Raw genomic sequence first — 22,432 nt, 5'->3', positions numbered from 1 at the left:
ACAAGGAAGGGGAGTGCTTGATGCATGCCACCATTTCTGCAGCTGATGATAGTCAATCCTCCACATGTTGGAGACCACCGATTAGTGTGTGTAAACCAGTGATTAAGCTTCTCCCTCTCTTGAGGAGCTATATGAGTGGTAATGTCCACGTACACTTCCGTCTAGAGGAAGGCTAACTGCTTGAACACACCTCTCCTTACCTCAACTTCACTATGACCAAAAGCCTCTGCCGTTCCATCCTTTGGATAGATAGAGAGGGAGGGCAGAGCTTTTGGTTTTTTCATGTTATGTTGTCAAAGAGTTGAGCAATGTAAATAGATGGTGAGTGCCTGATCGAATTGATCGTATCATGGATGTCAATCAGTTAAGAGGGAAAAAAACTACCTTCCATCCATCGACACATGCTCTAGATGGACGCTCACTCGCCAACTCGCGATTAGCAAAAGGCATCCTTATCTAAGTCATTCTAACGACAAGAAGGTATCTGCCACCAGAAGCCGCTTTCGTTGACGAGACCAACAAATTGATAGTACACCATCGTTACTGACCATTTTTATCAGCCAATTCCCCTATTTCCATCTTTCAGAGTCCTACAACTTTCAACTGAGAGGCAACTAATCCGTAAGTCGCCTTCATATGATGGGCTGCAAATTGATTTGATATAGATCACAACATCCAAATCGGAGCTGGCCCCATCAGAGAAGGGGAATCCACCAACACAAGAACTCTTCAAATCTAAGGAGAATTGGGGCAAAGATCAGATTTTGACTCGGCGAATCACCCAAATTGAGTAAAAAAAAAATATGAAACCTAATCAGGAGTCATAAAGATTTGCCTAAGTTTAAGAAGTGAATAATCAGGTCGAAGAGTTTTTATTGACTCATTTTTGTCCAAATCATGTGAAATTCAAGTCTCGTTAATTTTTTATTTTTATTAGATCATATACTATTCATTCACCATAAGTTTGGTCTACAACTTAAATAAACACCTAGAATTAGACCAGACCTTGCCAAATATGTAAGCACAATTATGTACCCTGGATAAAAAGATCTACCCATCAAATGTAAAATACCAGTGGACAGCATATGAATCAAGCAGAATAACACCACCATCTGTAAGACCAATATAATCCACAGTAACAGAACAGCTAACTGTAGACCCAAAAGTGAAATTGTTTCTCAATCATTTCTGTTCTCAACCAAACACAGCCAAGAAGGGGAAAAAGATAAAAAGCTTAGCAGGTTTGCCTAACCACTTAAAAATACAAAAGTTACAATGAATGCCGGATGAAGTGAAATTGCCATTTATGAATACAAGTCCATTATGGCACTGCATATATAGTTTGTTTCTGAATAACTCCTCACAATGGGATAGTAAGATCCCAAGGACAACGAAACAAAATATATAACCTTATTAAGGTACACCTATCAATTGCTCTTACTTCAACAGTTGCGCTGTGCACTGTGCCATTATCTTTGATGCCCGAGTTACTGAATCTGTCATGTAGAAATTTTCTACAGCTGTTGCAAATGGTGCTACACTCACCTTCTGGCTAAACTGGGGCTTCACTGCACTGGAAATTGCAGGAGGCTCCCTTTCATCCAGGTGTAAGAGGTTTGGTGCCACAGCCCTGATCCGGGTCCTGACAGCCCCAAGAGTATCATAAGGTAGCCGTATTCCAGCCACTTCTGAAAGAGCCCTAATTATTTTCCAATCATCCCTAGCATCTCCAACTATTGGGACTGCAGGCAATGTCTCTTGACTGCATCCTTCAGTATTTTCATATGTCCCTTCTTTTTCACTGAATGCTGATGCTGGAAATATAACATTGGCTCGATAGACACTGCGGTCACCATGGTGCCCTTGATAGACCACAAAAGCATCGCCTGGTACCTTGTCCATGTCCACATCATCAGCACCCATCAAATACAAAAACTTTGCGGACTCGACGCTGTTGCTAGATTCTGGAACAAGCCCAAGATCAAGCGCTGCAGCTTGGGCAGCATTGAGAAGCAGAACATTTAGACCATTCCAGTCAGGTCTAACCACCTTTCCAAGCTTAGCAATGATTTCAACAGCAGATAATATTGCATCTTTGTCCTTGCGTTCAAAGAGCCCAGCACCAACAATGATGGCAGGATTTTTGGCATTTAAGAGTGCTGAGCAAAATGGGTGGCGACCCTCCGCAATTTCAAGAAGTGTTTGAGGGCCTGTGCCAAGATGCTTGTGATCATAGTTCAAATCGGTTGGAGGACCAATGTAGCCTACCTTGGCTTGGGTTGCACGCACAGTCTTGCGAATTCTGGCATTCACCATAGCAGCTTCCACCCTCGGCTGGAATTTCGTCAACAAACACAAGGTTAGAGGAACAAATCCAGTATATATAGCCATGAATGCAAATGAGAAGGTTACAGGAACACAAGGTTAGCCAGGGGAGAATATCAACAAATGCATGTGAATCCTTCATGTTAGGATACATAGCGGACTCCTTTGATCCCAGAACAATGAACAATTCAGTAAGAGCCGCCATGAATGCAAATGAAAATTGAGTTGCTCAAGCAATTATTCACAGAACACAAAGTTATGGAGAAATCACTGTATCTTTTACGTTTTCATTTTCTTTTGGGCACCAAAACCAATTTGATTCAAACCCAGAAAGAAACAAAAACACCTACATGAGTAGAATTCCATCACACGGCCCTGTCTGGACAGCATTGTGCCCATCACCACTATATGATCCACCATGTTAGGACATTCACCCTTGTATTTTTCAGCAATTGAATGAAGTTGCCAAAATAGAAATTTCAATCAATTTCTTTAAGCTTTAGATCACCACAGCAAGAAAATCAACCTGCACTGGAACTTGCCAGACTGATTGACGAGGACATGGGAAACATGTTCACAAATTTTGAGCCCAAATAGAGGCAAATGGCAGATATAGGTCCATCAAGACAACTCTTTTTTTTTTCTGATAATAAAGTGGCAGATTAGAGGGCATCTAGATGGGCAATCTACAAAAACTGCATCCTTATTTGCACATCATAAGCAGACTACCAACTTTATTATAATTATTATTTTTTTAAAGAGCTCACTCTCTACTATTCCATGCAATCTACAACAACAAAACGCTTATCCTATCAAATGGCTTAAGCCCATAAAAAGCATATCTTACTGTAGACCCATTTTGAAGCTACTACAGATTCCAGGATATATACATTGAGGCTTGAGCGAGAAAGAGAGAGAGACTAGTTAATAGGCATGCAAGGTCTGAGCATCAAAAGATCACTGTGAACGTAGTTTCCAGAAATGATCTTCTGAAGGACACCAACATTGTCAATAACAAAGCTTTCAGATATCCGTGGCAGACAGTGCAGTAAAGTGAAAAGGAAACTGTGGTATAAGAAAAGTAGAATGTCTTTCCATAAACAATTTATGTAGTATGATAGGAATCAATGGAAAAACAATAAGAATCAATGGCAAAACAAATGGCTTAATAGAGTGAAGAATGAAGATGGTTCCTGACCAGACTGCCAATTTATGAGCCACTAACAGTACAAAAGACGGAGAAATGGCATTTCATACTCTTAAATTCGGCTAATTAAATAAATTGCTGAAATCGATAGCAAAGTTGTGGGGTTCAGACAGGACTAAGAAGCTGCAGATGGCATCCCACCGCAAGTATCTCAGACCATGGATCTTAATATCACGTTTCCCCCTCCTTACGTCAAAGCTCACTAGCATCTTTCAGAAGATTACAAAGGCAATAAAGCATTGTCTCAGCTGTACATACGAAGCAAATATGGGCTAGGCTAGGAAGAGGCAAAGCCCAGCATACAAGAAAATAGCTAGTACTAACATTAGCATCAAATCGATTAGAGGTGGAAGAGATTGTTACTGGAATATACAAAGCAACAATAGGTACCTTACTACTTTCATTTTATCAATACACAAAATTTCAGCCCCATCCGATCTGCCACATGGCAGATATTTGTGCCAACCTAAAGATAACCCTCTAGACCTGTTCAACCAGACAAAACTTATTCCCAAATCAAGATTAACAATATCAAGACTAGAAAGAACTTGTTGCAAATTCAAGTAGAAAGAGAGAGAAACCAAAAACTCATAGGAGAAGGAACCAACATAACTGCACAGAAACTTGTCCATGGGCAAGGAAACAAATATCTCGCACAAGCACACCATATCTTCATTCAAATAATCAAAACTAAAATACCTCCCTTGAGAAATTTATAACGAAAAACAAGTTCTGACATTTCAAAGTATTCCCAAATAGAAGTGACCAAAATAACCACCAATACCACCTACTTGAAAATTATCAAAAAAAAAATTCCCATTCAAATCAACAGATAAAAGACACCTCTCTTGAGTTTGATACGGAGTTCCATACATGATATCTTTACTTACAGCTGCAGAAGCACCTAGTTAAAAAGAAAAGAAAAGAAAAGAAAAGAAAAAAGAAGAGATGGCGCAAATTGAAGTTGGTGGAAAGACAAGGGTAGGTTAAAGACATGATGCAGATCAATTGACTAACCAGTGGCTACTAGGCCCAAATAAAGATATATGTTTCAGAAATTTAATCTGAATCAAATTGCAGGAAACAAAAACAAAACAGAATTGAAGAATTAACAATAGAATCCAAAACCAAAACTAGGATTTAATTAGAACGCTCAAAACAGATCAATGATAGATAAAAAAACACCGGACATCAGAAAGCTCTCTATTTTTCAAATAGAAATAACTGATAGGACAAGACAAAAACAGCACGGAACTAAGAATTAAACCAAGTTTAAGATTAATAATTGATCATAGGTGTACAAAACTTGAAGTGGGATATCCTAGGCAGCTGGTCATCTTAAGTGTCAAGGTTCCCAGACCAGACCAAGCGGGGAAAAAGGGGAAGAAGAAGAAGAATGATGTGGCTTATTATATGTATTGTAACATGGGCATTCTGGAATTTCATATTTATAATAAAATCAATATTGGAGATCATAGGTAGGGCTGTGTATGATCCTACTTTCTTTGTCACTTTAATTATTCATCTCTACTCTCATTCTAATCTCAAAAAGAAAAGAAAAAAAAGGAAGCTGGGCGAGAAGACAAAGAAAACATACCCAGATTTAGTAGATATACTTGGAATTGGCATAAAATAAGGACAGTTAAGACCTCACTTTGGCACCATGACACCTATTATACATACATGAATACATAAAAACGTGTAAGACTTGAAGAACTTACCTAACAGAACATCAAACCGTGGGCAGATAACCATTCTCTAAATCCTTAATTAGAAGGAAGCCATTCCATAATAACAAAATATCTGAAAACATTCCTTAGATAGCCCACAGGCATAGCTTCTAGGCCATTCCAAAACTGAATCGAAATCCTATTATTACTTGGATTCAACCCACCTCTTGACTTACCTTAGACTCAGGTCCTAAAACAATGAGAACTGATACTACCGATACTTTAAAACCATACACAACTTCAATTAGAATCCAACTAGGGCTTCTTAAAAGACACTGAATAACTAAACAGGCCAAGCACTTTACATAATACTATGAATCACTGTGAACTGCACATATAGACACTACTGCACCAAGAATAACTAAACAGGCCAAGGGTTTCTAAGAATCACTGAGAACTGCAAGCATAGACACTACTGCAACAAAACGATTGAAGTAGTGACAGAGATTATGAGTGCTACGTGTTAAGAGTCTGTTATAGCTTTAAATAGAGTGGAATGTCAGTAAAATTCAAGTGGCCAATTCCAATTACTTGGGATAAGGTCTAGTTGAGTAAAGTTGACTTGGCCTGTTCTGTCCCATTATGTGAAGATAAAGAAATCTTATGGATTACGAGTTCTTCTCAATTAGAACAGGCCATGTTATAGGCTGGACCCTAGCATCTAGGTCATTCCCTGCAGGCAACATTCGCCAAAAATTCTATAAAACTCCCAAGTCACGTTATAATGAAAGGGGAAAAAAAAAGTAAAAGGAAAAAACTTTTAGCATCTCTCTAGCAGAGCTAAATTGAAGTAAATTGGAAAACATAACATTATCAATAAATCCAAGTAAAAAAAAAAAACATAAATTCAATATGATCTGATGTATCATGTATGTATAGAAATTGTCCACCTGAAGCAGAATCCCAGCAAGAACAAAAGCAGAGTTTGTTATTTTGAATTTTAGCTCAATTTGTTTGAGTCAACCTGAACCTATGGTTCAATAATAGTTCAAGTTAGACTTAATTTTAAGTCCCCAATGGGTCATATGGATCAAGGACTAGGTGTTTTTTGGGTTTTCTATGGTACGGGACCAATTCTACAAACCCAAATATGAGGGATTCGAGTCCTACACGGGATTAGATGCTAGTTTCTATTTTCAAATTTCAAGTATGACACTGTCTAGCCACTACAATGGTGATTTAGTAGGTTCGATTGGTAGCGATTCCAATCAAGGCTTTGGTAGCGATTCCAAAGTCATACTTTTCTTTATCTTTTTCCATCGTTGTTCTCCATTCAACTGATGTCAGTTTATCTTTTTCCTTTGTCGCAATTGATTTCTGAGACTTCATTTGCTGTTTTGATTTTAAAACTTCAGTTCCAAGAAACTGTTTGCTATTTTGGTTTCTGACTATGGTTGATGAGCAACTCCTACCTTCAAGCTTCCATCAGTTTATATTTTCATTACTTAATATTTCCTGCCAGTTTCTAACTTCAGAACTCACTTGCTATTTCTATCCAGTTAGTTTCTATTCTATTTTATGTTCCTATTTTGAGTCTGTCTTGCTCTCCGTGAATTCTAATTGCTATTTTCTGTTAGATATGAAATCTACCTTCCATTATAGCTACTTGCTATTTTTGTAACATAATGCTATTTGAATATCTAACTGCTGGATTTGAATCGAAGTTTGTTGACTTGTTACTTGTCCCTACTAGACCACTCGATTTGGACTAGATCTGATCAATTTTAATTATGTTTTCTGGCTTTCTCCAATTTGGCCTATTGTTCCTCACCTGAGGTCCTAGATTTCATCCTGTTTTCTAATCTCTAACCCTTAGGTGATTGGATATCCACTACTAACAGATGGGCTTATTGAGAACTCCAAATAATACCTGGGTGCCAACCAAAAGGAAAACATCTGCCTTCTCAAGGCCAGCGATGCTACTGTTTAGAAGGAATCCTGACCGCAAATCAGCTTGAGGATTCAACCCATTTCCTTCACACCATATGTTGTTTGATCCCATCCTGTTCAAGAGGTCTTTCAGTGCCATCATGGACTCTGCATCTGACAGCCTACCTGCAACTCCAACAATTTCCTCAGGTTTAACTTGGTGGAGAACCTCAGCAACGACAGCAAGGGCATCGCGCCAGGTTACTGCCTTAAAGCGTCCATCTGGGCCACGAATCATAGGGTCATTTAACCTCTGTCTTTTCAGCCCATCATAACAGAAACGTGTTTTATCTGATATCCATTCCTCATTAATGTCCTGCAAGAGAAAGTCTAATTGGTCAAAATGTTCAAATAAAGATGCTAAAAGACCAGCCATGTGTACAAAGTAACTGCTAGGCAATCCTAGAAATTCCACCACAAAGAATTCTATAGATACATTTTCCAAATGAAAGAATTTTATATAAAGTATAGATTGGAAAAACTAGTCTACTGAATAACAAAGCACATATTCTGTTAGGAGAAACCTTAATTTATAAGCATGCCTAAATCAGTAAATCCAAAAAATTAAAACCAGCTCAGAACACCGAAAATCTTAAGAACAACACATTGAAATCACTGAAATCAAGGAAAAACACCCTTCACTAAAATCAATAATCAGACTTGCACAAAATTATGACTTCAATATGTTCCATGGGAACAGTTCCATTTCAGTGGCCATAATAGACTATCTAATAACACAGGATATGCACTTCCTTTATTAGAAGTAGAAGCACCCACTGCTAGGGAGCACCAACCCCCGGTGTCTAGCACAAACTGAACATGCCTAACAAATAATAAAGTCAATTATGGGTTTATACAAATTTTCCTTACAATGAAACTTAGGCCCATTGGAGGAAGCAATACTTGAAAAAACTATAGAAAAATACAGGGTTTATCAGTGGGAGAAGGTATCTTTGCTATACCTGCACAAGTCTAAGAAGCATTGTAAATAACTTTGGTTGGAGTGGCCGGCTCCGTCCATGAAAAAGGTTTGTAAATTTAGTTTATTTGATTTTGTGGTATTCAAATTGAGAGTCTTGATATGTGAAAGGTTAGTTTGATTGCGTAGTTGTATATTGACCTGTTCATCTAGATCATTGGATTTTTTTTGGTAGAAAGATTATTGGAAGTTAGTGTTTGTAAATCCGTTTTTCTTCATTTAATGACCCAATTCAAATTTAGACGAAATGGAGGACAAAGAAGATCATAAGTTACTTGATCTCACTTGTGTAATGCCCTCATAGTGGCAGACAATTGCAATGGTATTGTGGGACAAACTGCAAAACAATACATAACTCATTTCAATGATCTGCATAAACCTCGATGTGTCAAGGATGACCAGATTCATCTAAATCCAGAATCAAAGAGGGCACATGATCACTCATATGCTTATCAAGCTATCACTGAGCCTGGGCTCTTATACCAATTGTTGAATCCCAGCTGACACTGTGAGGGGGTGAATCAGTGTCTGGAATTCTTTTTCATTTTTCTGGAATTCTTTTTCATTTTTCTGGAATTCTTTTTCATTTTTCTGATTGTGCACACTGACAAGGCAATCACAATTGGTACTATAGCTGATACACAGTTGCATACACACCCAACCTCTCATCATAGGCATTTCCAGGTATGCACACCCATCCTACAACACATGGCACTCCAAATCCAATACAAGAACAATAAAATAGTCACACCCACAACACAGAGGTTTTTACAAGGTTCGGCAAATTGCCTACGTCCCTGGAGTAGTGCCCATAAATGCTTCATATCTACTCAATACACTACGAGTACTGCGCTTACAACTGGAAGCACTCACACCCAGGTTTTTTCCAGCATACAACTGAGAGGGCACTTAGTGCCAATTACAAGTGACAACATCACTGTTAGGTTTACCCAGCATAGCATTAGGAGGGCACACATAGTGCCAATACCAGTAGCATCACCCATTGCTAGGGAGCACCAACCTCAGTGTCTAGCACAAACTAAACACCCTTAACAAATAATAAAGTCAATTATGAGCTTATACAAATTTGCCCTATAATGCAACTTAGGCCCATCGGAGGATGCAATGCTCAAAAAACCCATAAAAAAAAAATATAGGGTTTATCAGTGGGCGAAGGTATCTTTGCTATGAGTGCACAACTCAGAGAAGTAGTATAAATCATGTTGGTCGGAGTGGCTGTGAAAAAGGGTTGTTAATTAAGTTTATTTGATCTTGTGGTATTTTAATTGAGAGTCTTGATATTTGTAAGGTTAGTTTGATTACGTAGTTATATATTGACCTGTTCATCTAGATCATTTAAATTTTTTTTGGTACAAAGATCACTGGAAATTAGTGCTTGAAAATCTCTTTTTATTCATATAATGGCCTAGTTCAATTTTAGACAGAATGGATGGAAGAATCATAAGTTACTTGATCTTGCTCCTTTAATGCCCTCACAGTGGTAGACAATTGCCAATGGTATTGTGGGACAAATTTGAAAATAATGCGTAACCCGTTTCCATAATTTGCATAAACCTCAATGTGTCAAGGATGATCGGCTTCATCTAAATCCAAAATCAATGAGGGCATGTGATCATTTGGATGCTTATCGAGCTATCACTGTCCGGATTCTGCTACAAATTGAGTCCGACTGACACTAAGAGGGGGGTGAATCAGTGTTTAGAATTCTTTCTTTTTCTGATTATGCACGTTGATGAGGCAATCACTACTAGTACTATAGCTGATACACACAGTCGTATACACACCTAGCCTCTTATCATAGGCACTTCCTGATATGCAGACCCATTCAGCAGCACACGACACTCCTAGTCCAATACAAGAACAATAAAGTAGTCACACCCATAAAAGAGGTTTTCACAAGGTTAGGTAAATTGCCTACGTCCTCGGAGTAGTGCCTATAAAGGCTTCTGATGCGGAACCGAATTCCAATGATCGAAATCGGATCACTTAGGGCCCACAAGAATGAGTAAGAAGCTCAATGTAATGGTTGAGGGGTATTCTTGTAACTTCAGAAACAATTTTAAGAGCTTAAAAGAGAGGAAAATAAACAATGGGGTCAAACTGAAATAGAAATTGGAAAGAGAGGGGTGTTTAAGAATTACACAAGAGAAGGGGGAGTAATAGAATATAACCTTACAATACAAGGGCTTACTTGTAATAACCAGAAGTTAAATGCATAAAACAATAAACAAAACCTTTCTTCTTCCTCCCGATAGAACACCTAACGGCAAACCAGTGTAGATCTTCAAAGGAGAGAACTCCTTCAAATCTTCTCTGTTTGGTCTGAAATTTCAGGCGTGGGATCACAAGAGGAGGCTCTTCCAAATCCACATAATATCTGGTCAGATCGGCAGGCTGAAAGAACGTGGGAAGCACCTGAAACTGATGATGGCGACAACTCCCAGGGCAGATCTGAAACCTGGTTTCGATCTCAGGACTGAAGAGGGCTTTGGAGCTGGAGCTCTAGGGTCTGAATCGCCTTCAAGGTAGGAGCCTTCGACCAGAATTTCAGAGTCAACCGGCACAGAACAAGAATGCAACAAGCTCTTGTTCTGTGTTAGGTATCACCGCCCAGCAGAGACGATGAACAGTATCCAGCAGTTGAGAAAATAAAAAAAAAAAGGAAATAAAGGAGAAAGTAATGGAGATGAAGAAGAAGAACTAAAAAGGAAAATAGGAGAGGGAAAAGAAGAGATTAGAAGATTTCAGAGAGGGATAAAAAAAAGGGGTCGGCAGCCATGGTTTCAACCAAAACCTAAATTCTCAAATTCATTCAAAAAAATCTAAAACTGAGTTCTCCTCTGTTACATAACTAATATAAAGGAAAAATCAAACAATTAATGGAAACTACTTGAACATGGAAACTACTCTAAATAGAAGCTAGCTAATTTAAAAATAAATTAATTCTAAAACAATAGAAAATCAAATCAAAAGATATTTTTTTCCTAAGTCCATCGTGCAACTGCATCAGCTTCGTATCGACTCAATACACTACGACTACTGAACCCCACACCCAGATTTTCCCAGCATACAACTGAGAGGGCACTTAAAGGCAATTACAAGTGACAGCACCCAATGCCAGATTTACCAAGCATAGAACTAGGAGGCCACACATAGTGCCAATACAAGTAGAAGCACCCACTAATAGGGAGCACCAACCCCCAGTGTCAAGCACAAACTGACCCCTAACAAATAAAAACGAAATTATGGGTTTATACAAATTTTCCATACAATGGAACTTAGGCCCATTGGAGTATGCAATGCTTGAAAAAACTATAGAAAATACGGGGTTTATCACTAGGTGAAGGTATCTTTGCTATACGTGCACAAGTCAGAGTAGTAGTGTAAATCACATTGCTCGGAGTGGCTAGCTCCGTCCATGAAAAAGGTTTGTAAATTAAGTTTATTCATTTTTGTGGTATTCTAATTGAGAGTCTTGATATGCAAAAGGTTATTTTGATTGCGTAGTTGTATATTGACCTATTCATCTAGATCATCAGATTTTTTTTTTTTTTTGTTGGTTAGAAAGATAATTGGAAGTTAGTGGTTGGAAATCACTTTTTCTTCATATAATGACCCAATTCAATTTCAGACGGAATGGACGAGATAATAAGATCACAAGCTACTTGATCTTGCTCGTGTAATGCCCTCACAGTGGCAGACAATTGCCAAATGGTATTGTAAGACAAACTACAAAACAATGTGTAACCCGTTTCAATGATCTGCATAAACCTCGATGCATCAAGGATAACTAGATTCATCCAAATAAAGAATCGAGAGGGCGTGTGATCACTCATCACTCAGATGCTTATCAAGTTGTCACTGAGTCTAAGCTCTAATACCAATTGTTGAATCCCGTCCGACACTGAGATGGGGTGAATCAGTATCTGAAATTCTTTTTCTTTTTCTAATTGTGCACACTAGCGAGGAAACCGTTGTTGGTGTTGTAGCCGATACACACACAGTTGAGGTACACACACCTATCCTATAGCACATGGCACTCCAAATCCAATACAAAAACAATAAAGGAGTCACCCACAACATAGAGGCTTTTACGAGGTTCGGAAAAGTGGGAGCAGTCACACCCAGGTTTTTCCCAACATACAACTGAGAGGGCACTTAGTGCCAATTACAAGTGACAACGCCCACTGTTAGGTTTACCCAACATAGAATTAGGATTTAGGAGTGCATAGTGCCAATACAAGTAGCATCACCCATTGCTAAGTAGCACCCACCCCTTTATCTACCACAAACTGAACACCCTTAACAAATAATAAAGTCAATTATGAGCTTATACAAATTTCCCTACAATGCAACTAAGGCCCATCGGAAGATGCAATGCTCGAAAAAGCTATAGAAAAATACGAAGTTAATCAGTGGACAAAGGTATCTTCACTATGCGTGCACAAGTCAGAAAAGCAGTATAAATCACGTTGGTCGGAGTGGCTGGCACCGTCCGTGAAAAAAGGTTTGTAAATTAAGTTTATTTGATCTTGTGGCTTTCTAATTGAGAGTCTTGATATATGAAAGGTTAGTTTGATTACGTAGTTGTATATTGACCTGTTCATCTAGATCATTGAAATTATTATTATTATTATTTTTTTTTGGTAGAAAGATCATTGGAAGTTAGTGGTTGGAAATCCCTTTTTATTCATATAATGACCTAGTTCAACTTTAGGCGGAATGGACAAAAGAAGAAGATAATAAGTTACTTGATCCTATTCAGTGGCCATGCCTTGGGGCGGAGATTAGTTGAACTGTGGAAGGAACACGACCATGTCGAGGAAAGTCTCAAATCCACATGGGTGGAAAATCCTGGTCATCCAAATTGGAATTCTTTTTGCCCTCACCAATATACAGCTCATTGTACACGGTTCTGCTGAAATTTCAAGAAACCTGGCGAAATATTTCAGTTTCACAGAGGATTGAAACGAAACCTAATGTGATACTAAAAAATGTACACATTTCGACCTGAATTTGAGGTTCCGGTTGAATTTTGGTCCAATGTTTTGTTTTTTCAGAAATTTCAGCTGAAATGTTACGTTGGCTATACTTTAAATACATAAATTTGAACGAAATGGGTTGAAATTTCAAGCCATTTCGTCTGGTTTCGCCAGGAAGCTTGGAAAACCCTTTTTTGTGCTTTCTTGACCCAATCGCTGTTGTACAAGGTTGGAACAAGTACTCGCGCAGGAGAGGAACGGAATGGAAGCAACGATTTGTTGCTTTGTTGGAAGAATTGTGAAAGATTCAAAGTTGGAGGTATATCACTTCCCCAAAAATCTAATTTTTACCCCCAAAAAAAAAAGTATAAATACTTGGTAGTTGGCATTCAATTTTTTATATGTATCCAACATACACTACTAACCAATGATCCAAAATCAAACTACCATTTTTGGGTGACTTTTTAAAATCTAAGGGTTCCTGATGTAAGGCCATGTAGGAACTACCCAACCCCAGTAAGGATCTTAAAAGTTCAAATCTAAAATCAGATTTCGAGCAAGAGTTCAAATCTGGCTGAAATAGTAGGAGGCCTGCAGATGGCTGTAGGAGACTTTGATGGAGCTCAAATTTTGTGGTGCTGATCAAATCCTCCAAAGGGCATTGCAATCCGATATCAGGTTTGGTAGATCTGTAAAGAGGTTCTTAATTAGGAGGCTAATGTTGACCTTCAAGAACAGATGGTAGGAGCTTCAGCTGGACACCAAACTTGGCTTGAAGGCAGCCCTTGCTGGCCCCAACAAAACCCTAAAAGGGCCTGGAAATCTGGGCAGCAGGCTGTGAGTTCTGGTGGAGGTTGATTGGGGTAGAAAACCCTGACAAAGAGAAATCGATCTCCTCTTGGACTGGTCTTCAAAGCTCCTCTGTTGGCTAGTTTCCTAGATCTCAAATAAGCTTCAATGGGCTCCCAAACACACTCTCACAGCAGTTAAATAAAGAAGAAACAAGAAGGAGAAAATAGAAATTGATGGAGGGTTGAGAAGGGGGAAGAAGGATAGGTTTTGGGCATCTCACCTAGGGCCTCTCACCCAACTGCATCCCACAACAAACAAATAAAATTTCATTGATTCTTTTCTTAATTGATTACAGCAGTCCTCCTTATATAGGAGTAGTTTCAGCTTACAAATTAGAAGGTAAATTAAGAAAACAAACTAACATAAAACAAACTTCTTGTCAAACAAATAAACATGAAAATAGAAACTACTAACGAATCCTAAGATCTCCTAACAAATATACTTGACTTAACAATCAAGACAACTAAAAAAGGAAACAAATCCAAGAAAGCATCTGCTGAAATCGATGGCAGAAACTAGTCTTCTTCTGAACTCTTCTCAATGGGACAGCTGTAGCTTTTTAAAGGACCATGTGGGGCACCAATACTATTCTCGTGAACAGTGTTCACGGGACGGTTGATGTGAACAGTTTTTCAGTTCAGTCTTCCCCTCCTCATGCTTTGATCTATATCAGTTCCACTATGTTTAATGGCCTAAAATATCGTTACCAAGAAATTTCAGGACCTGATTTGGCCATTTGACCCTTGAAACCCATAATGACCAAAATTTCGGTTTCAAGCCTGATCGAAACAGAAACCAAAACCAAAACCGAAACCTGGAACATTGATCTGGCTGTAAAGAGAGTATGGGTACAAGTTCTGTTTCTACCCAACATGGTTAGAAAAAGGATCTAACAGTGAAGATAAAGACAAAAGGATACAATATGGGGATATTGTATCATCATATGTGCACCATCTGAACACCAATATTTCATCTAAGCAAACCCCACCCCAAAAAAAAAAAAAAAAAAACCTAATTCTTGTCAAAAATCAATCGAACCTAAACACACCTCAGAAAGCCCTTGAAAACTTGTCCAACAAAAAAGGGATCCATAAAATGGGCTTAAGATGCACAGCGGCAAACTTGAGCAGAACCAGGAGATGGAATCCTAAAAAAATTTCTGCCCCCCCCTACCAACCATAAACACATAATATAATGCCTCCCAAAACCATTTTTCCCCTTTCCTTCAAGCGACAACCCACATATCCTCTCTTTTCATACAGTAATAAAACCACATTTTATCAATGACCCTCCTCAGGAAATGAACAGAGAATAAAGGAAAATATCTATCGCCCTGTCTACAATCAATTGATAAGTCCACCCAAAATAATGAAAATCATATCCAAACCAAGCAAATTCATTACTAGAAACAAAACAAACTGCTTGAGCCACGGGTCATGACAGTGACCCCTAGAAAATCAAGTGGCTATCCTCATGAATGATATGATGTTGGCTGACTCCTTTTATAAGAACCCCTATTACAATAATCTATCAACTTCATCGGACTTTCTAGCTGCCGGCCTTTTTATCTGGCATGTCCATTTGATTATAGTCTAGGTGGCTCCTAAAGAATTAGTCATACAACTGTTACCAGCAGGAGCTACAATGGTGAACTAACCTACTTACATCCATTCAACATGAACTGCATCCTCAATCGGTAATTTGTGATCCAAAGAGGCTTCGATTAACCTCGGCCATCTTCACCAAACTCCCTATTAAGCCAGATAAAAAAACAACAGCATTTTGAACCAACAACAGATGCTCCCTCTCCACCATCATCAAAGCATTTGTGTCATAACCTACGCCTTCACATCTGCCTCATTCTCTTCGGATAATAGATTTTGTAGAAAAGATAGTAATCCCCCATAAATTCAGCTTATTCATGGTTGCCATATGTAACAATTCATGTTCCAAATTGCAATCATATTACTTAATCACATACTCACAATATTAACATCTTCCACCTCATTCCAAAGATAATGTTTAGCTGTCAAAAAGACCAGACTAACTGAAATAGTAATTGCAGTTGTTAAGGACTGGATGGTCAGTTTCCTCTATTCGGCAAAAAAAAAAGGACAGCTGTCTACAATACCAATGGAGGTTCAGAATGGGGCTAAGCAGAAAATAAGAAAGTCCTTCCGCCCCTAGGGTGGTTGTAGATTACCAGAACAAGCAAGCAACGGAAGAAGCCCTCTTTGATTTTTTCAATTGACATAAGCCCCTTTTTTCTTTGTTCTTTTTTCTTTTTTTGATAGGTAACATAAACCCTTCTTATTTCAGCTTCATTTCACATACAAAAACCTCACTCCGTTGTTGGAATTTCAATATGTAGATTCAATGATTGAAGCTAACAAACATTAATACACCTATTTTGACTATATTTATTTGTCCTAGTTCAGGCTGGATTAGGATTCTATAAGTCCAGTCCTGTTTAGTTTGAGTTTTTTTTTGTCAAGTCAAGTCCTTATTAGGAATTTGAGTCCATAGTCCATTCCATGCATATGTTCTTTTTTTGAGTCAGTTTTGGAGTTGTTTTAAGTATAGTCCCTATTATATTTATATATATATATATATATAGCCAGCCATCCAAGCACACAAATTTTGATGAATTATTGAAAGGCTTATGCTTGTCTTGGTCTGTGGGATTTGTGGGATTCAGGTGTGTTTACTCTTATGGGATTAAAGAGTGTTTAAACTGCAGTGAGATCCAGAGTGTTTACTCTTATGGGATTCAAGTGTGTTTAAACTGCAGTGAGATTCGGTATTGAACCCTGATGGGAATCCAGGTTGGGGTACTAATGGGATTACAGCCCTACAGCTAAGGTGGATTCGTAATCATATCTTCCCCTTTCCTGTTCTTTTCTTCCATTTCCACACTTTTTCCATATCCTGCACATGCTATTTTCCCCACTTTTCTCCCTTTCAGGTTTTTTTTTTTTTTTTTTTGTCAATTTTCTCTCACAGTCTGATTTTATTCCTCTCCTACAATCCTGTAGCAAATTGATCTCCCACTAGATCTCATTGGTACAGGGTGAGCACTATATTGATTGTAGATGCACAAGCATGAAAGGGAGACCTAAAGAATTGTAGCATTGTTCAGTAGATTATGTTCTTGGCTTCCCATGAATGTTCCATGGGTCAATATCAGGCCAGAGGTAATATGGAGTCTGTTGAAACTGAATTGTTTATGGCCAATCTACTGAGTAGGTGTGAAGTGGCTATGGAATTTCTACATTGAGAACTGTAATATTAATAAGTATTTGATTTGAAACACATATTTCACTCGCTAGTTTTATTTGATTGGAGAAGGGGTTAAGCTTGTGAGAGCAAGTGTCCAAAGTTTGAATTTGAGTATGAATTTGATTTGAATTTTGAAATATATTTTTCACTGGCTACTTTTATTTGTTGGAGAAGTGGTTAATCTCACAAGGGGAAGCATCCAAAGTTTAAAGCTAGAAAGGATTCTTAGAACTGCTTTGTAGTAATTTAGTTGGATTTGGTTAATTTTAAACCCTATTTTCTACATTTTACCATGTCTGAATGTACTTAATGGTTAGCAAGTGAAGAATAAATAGTTTCACCCACTGTAAGCCTATTAAAAGACAAGGGGAGATCCATAGCATGAAAATCATGTAATGGTGATTTTGGTTATTGAATCAAATCCAAACTAAGTTGCTTCCATTTTCTTTCTCTATTGTCAACTCCTAAGAAATGCAGTCATGATTGTTGCCACATTAAACCATAAAATTGTGCTGTTACTGACAATGCCTCAACTCTTCTTATCTCATACTTGCTTCCTAATGCTGTTTAGAGTGATTAGTTGAGATTGTTGCCGACTGGTTTTCACCCTTATTGATGAGAGAAGGCAATAGTGGAACAATCCATTGTTTCCTTCAATTCAGGGCTCACTACCGGTGTGATCTCATTTTATAACCTCAAACTACGTGAAGTAAGGAAATTTGGTATCAGTCAAAGGTGGGTGGCAGATGCTATTGTACAAAGTATTTAGCAATACCAAAAGGAAGAGAGAGAGAGAGAGAGAGAGAGAGAGAGAGAGAGAGAGAGAGAGAGAGAGAGAGAGAGAATATCAGCATGCAATGAAGTTCACCTCATTCAACCGTGGGAGGATTCTCATGACCTCAGGACCCCTACTATCAATCCTAATGTTGGACCCAACCGCATCAGTAACATCTATACTCTCTGTGCCCTTTAACTCCCAGTTTCGAGCTTTAAAAGCAAAAGGCTTTGAAGTCAGAGCACCCACAGGGCATATATCTATCACATTTCCAGAAAGCTCACTTGTCATAAGTTTTTCAACATATGTCCCAATTTCTTCTCCGCTTCCACGGCCCAACATGCCAAGATCTTGAACTCCAGCAACCTCAGTAGCAAATCTGACACATCTGTAGGAACAACATCAAATTTACATTGGAATTTACTCAACAGTCAAGGCACCAAAATATAAATGAAACATAAATTCTTTATATTTAAAGGTTCTAGATATATTAGTACCATTTCCACATAAATATGTCATCATTCAAGGACATTAGAGGCTAAATTAATGTCTGATAAGATATCCAAATTTTAAACTCATTGACTTTGCTAATAAAGGCACATATCTGGACCATTTTCCTAATTAAAGAGTGAATATCATCACCCAAGGTCCTGAACCAATCTTTTCAAATGTATCCCAGAAACTTAAACCTCCAATCATGCACTTGCATGAAAAACGACCTACATGAAATACAAAAACATTTAATTCACAAAAGGGGTGATAAAAACATTTCCTGAAGGAAAAAAAAGGTCAAGGGGTGGGTTTTATGTGATCCTGCACATGTTATACCTGGATCCCAATTTGGTCCCAGGTGCAATGGCTTTACGTGGATGGGATAGCCTAGAAGAGATTATAGATTGGTAATTTGAATGAGAATGCACTTATTAGATTTTTTTTTTTATTTAAATCATTCAAATTGTCCATTTATGAACTGCATTTTATTTGAATAATTAGAAGGCATGAAAACATGGCCATTATTGGTCTTGCTTACAGAGTAACCAGTGTGAAAAATGGAGTTCTATCACTAAAGAACCGTAAGCATTCATATTCTAAAAATGCTTTTACTTCTTTCCTTTCTCCTGAAACCAATGATTCGGCAAGGAAAATGTTTTGGAGGATTGAATGGTCCTGGTTTCGATTACATCAATATATCATGGATGACAAACAATAATAAGTCAACTTGATCCTTGTCGCGGTATATGCATGCACATGTTTATCTTCCTAAAATCCCAATTTACCTTTAATTTATCAACAGAATGGCCATTACTAACAAGTAAATGTGCTCTGATAGATATAATCCCAAAAAGAAGGGGGGGGGGGGGGAGAGCTGCTCTGATAACTGAAAAGTGTCGGTGCCAACTCCAGCACTGGTATTAGGTGATGATGGTGGATAATTAATCAAAATGGTGCTCCACAATCAAAATGATATCTTATTTTACCTTTTTGATTTTTTAATATTTGATAAGATGAGATTCCAAATATCTCAGAACAATCGAAGCAATAGAGCAATAAAAAGGGGAGACTATGTGCGATGCTGACCTTGTACACTGGATACATCGAGTCATCACAGTCTTCACCAAGGGGCCGAGATTCTTATCCACCACTGATCTCTTCATTTCGGTAAAGCGGCCCCGATCGGATCCAAAAGCCATTGACTGGTCCTGCAGATCGCATTCCCCACCCTGATCGCAAATCGGACAATCTAATGGATGATTCATCAGCAAAAACTCCATAACCCCTTCGCGTGCCTTCTTCGCAATAGGTGTATCCGTCTTAATTTTCATCCCTATTCACCAAATTCTCATAAAGATCAGAAACTGATAAAAATATATTGAAATCAAGTGCTCGATTTGATTCGATAGAACCCTTTACCTGGAAGGGCAGGCATGGCACAGGAAGCAACAGGCTTGGGCGATTTTTCGACCTCCACCAAGCACATACGACAATTTCCGGCGACCGAAAGGCGACTATGGTAACAGAAACGAGGAATATCGACCCCGGCGATCTCGCAGGCTTGTAAAACCGTCATTCCTTTGGGGATCTTTACGGGATAGCCATCGACGAAGACCTCGATTGCGTCTTCAGGTTTGGTGAAGTGAACCCTAGCTCCAGCCACTGGTTTGCGAGGAGGAAGCTCTGGTTCTGGTTCAGGCTGCGCAGCTGCGGCTTCTGGATTTTGAAGCTCTGGAGTCGAAACGATCCCTCTGATGATAGCATTGCTGCTAGGGTTTTGAGATGCGAAAGCCCTAGGTAAGCGACTCAGTGCTGAGCTCCTCGAAGCTCTGAGAGCTAATAAGCCCAACCCCATCTCTCTTCGTCTCCCTCCTTCCTCTCTCTCTCTCCCTCTCTCTCTCTCTCTCTCTCGATTTAATAGTCTTCAGATTTTATGTGACGATCGATTCGCTTCGCCATTCCAACGAAACAAAATTACGTGGAAGTACGATCCTGTGCCCTTTCTTTTGAAGGGAAGAGAACCACCGAGTGCACGTTAGTATAGTGCATAGGACAAAATCAATTCGGCCTTGTGGAGGGATTCAACTGAACGAACATGGGCTGCCACAATGGGCCGACTCCATGAGTGGATGGGCTTGGCTCTTTAGTGGGCCCATCCGGAGCTCAATTAGGTGGAACCAAGGTGATAAAAGAGAATGGGAACTTCCCCCAAATCCTACCCTCTTAGACACTGTTTAATAAATGCTACGAGTATGGTTCAACTATTAATAATGAGGGAGATATAGTGGATGACGTTTCCCACATAATTAAATTAGGTCGGATGGAGTAAAGAGGTGCAACGGGAGTGTTGTGTGATAAATGCATGCCTATTAAACTTAAAGAAATTTTCTATAGGATAGTGATAAGACTAGTTAGGACATATGGCGTGGAGTGTTGGGCAGTAAAAAGAAAAATGTTGGGCATAACAAAGATGAGGATGTTGAGGGGGATGTAGTAAGACAAGGAAAGATAGAGTAAAGAATGATTGTATTATAATTGATTTAAGGGTCGTATCAATTCAGGACAAGCTCCATGATAGCCGTTTGAGGTGGTATGGCCATATCTAATGGAAACCCATGGATGCACCAGTAAGGAGGAATGACCAAATTCAAATTGAAGGTGCTAAAAAGGGAAATGGCAACCTAAAATGGCTATGGGATAAGTGGTTAGAAAATATATACAAAAGCAAGAGGCTCAACCCATGTATGATCGCAGACAGAATTATTTGGAGGACAAAGACCCATGTATTCGACCCTTTTAGGGGAATGTTCTAGCGATGTTGCTATGACATTTGTGTTTTATCTCTTGTTCGTTTTAATTCTTTTACTTTTCATTTTCTGTTTATTACCTTTTAATGTCTTTCTTCTATTAATATTTATGCTTATATCGAATTCATATAGCCGACCCCATTTAGTTGGAATAAAATTATGATTGTTGTTATTACAAAAAACAAAAAAGTGTCAAAACCTACACCAAACGAGTAAAACCAATTTGATCAAACTGAAAATGGTCTGGACCGAATCCAACCGAAGCCTTATTGGGCTAACCCCAAAACCTGCTGAATCGCATTGGAAACATAATGAAATCAAAACCGGAACGAAACCAGACTGACACCAAAACCAAACCAATAAGACACCGTTACCAGCCCAAAACTCATAAGAAAAAAAAAAATCAGATTTTTGCATAATTTTGTATAAATTTGCATGGTAAGCTGAACACAAACCCAACCAAAATCGGAACCAACTTGATTGCAAACTGATACAAAATACGAAGCCAAACCCAAACCGAAACCTAATCGAAACCAATATTTCTTTATGGGTTTGGTTTTATCCGAATTGAAACAACCGATTGGCACCCCTAATTTATACGCACAGATAGGGTTCTCATGTATGAAGTGATTAAATAACAAGAAAGAACAAAAAGGTGACCAAACTAATAAAGACTACTGAAAACTTCAGTGCCATGGATCTCTTTGCTATGAGCTTTCAAAGAGCACAAAAGTTACACTCATTGGTCAACATGAGACACCTGACTATGGCTGGCTATCTTTCCTTTCTCTCCTTGATTCATTTCTACTTGTCTTTCTTATCTCAACTTTTACTGATGTCTCCTTGGTTCCTTAAGAACATTAGAAGACTAGTTCTGATCCAAAGTGCTACAAGGGCTTTATTGATTTGATTGAACCTAAGACTGGTTTTTAATTACCAGGCTTTATTGTTTATCTGAATGAAAGACACATAATCAATGCCTACTGGCTAGTTTGCTTGTGGGAATGTACCCTACATCCTCAAGAAACACAACAGCTGAACCATCTTTAAGCAC

General features: G+C 38.5%; 1 protein-coding gene across 1 annotated transcript; it reads right to left on the bottom strand.

The window, feature by feature from the left end:
- Positions 1–1,154: 1,154 nt before the first annotated feature.
- LOC122058794 (NADH dehydrogenase [ubiquinone] iron-sulfur protein 1, mitochondrial) lies at positions 1,155–20,533 on the bottom strand. The gene is made up of 5 exons (XM_042621477.1): positions 19,991–20,533; positions 19,658–19,904; positions 18,173–18,467; positions 7,133–7,507; positions 1,155–2,334 (listed from the first exon to the last, which is right to left on the bottom strand). The coding sequence occupies exons 1-5, from the start codon at positions 20,424–20,426 to the stop codon at positions 1,438–1,440; spliced, it is 2,250 nt and encodes a 749-aa protein (XP_042477411.1). The 5' UTR covers positions 20,427–20,533; the 3' UTR covers positions 1,155–1,437.
- Between the last annotated feature and the right edge of the window lie 1,899 nt (positions 20,534–22,432).

This window comes from Macadamia integrifolia, chromosome 13, assembly GCF_013358625.1.
Source record: "Macadamia integrifolia cultivar HAES 741 chromosome 13, SCU_Mint_v3, whole genome shotgun sequence".
Classification (NCBI taxonomy): domain Eukaryota; kingdom Viridiplantae; phylum Streptophyta; class Magnoliopsida; order Proteales; family Proteaceae; genus Macadamia; species Macadamia integrifolia.
Note: the sequence above shows the minus strand (reverse complement) of the source record. Positions and strands in the feature narration are given on the sequence as shown.

Excerpts from the sequence above, each read along its gene's own strand:
- LOC122058794 (XM_042621477.1), bottom strand. The coding sequence starts at position 20,426 with ATGGGGTTGGGCTTATTAGCTCTCAGAGCTTCGAGGAGCTCAGCACTG. Across the intron at positions 19,905-19,990 it reads TGCCATGCCTGCCCTTCCAG|GGATGAAAATTAAGACGGAT; the intron begins GTAAAGGGTTCT and ends TTTGGTGAATAG. Across the intron at positions 7,508-18,172 it reads TCCTCCCACGGTTGAATGAG|GACATTAATGAGGAATGGAT; the intron begins GTGAACTTCATT and ends TTTCTCTTGCAG.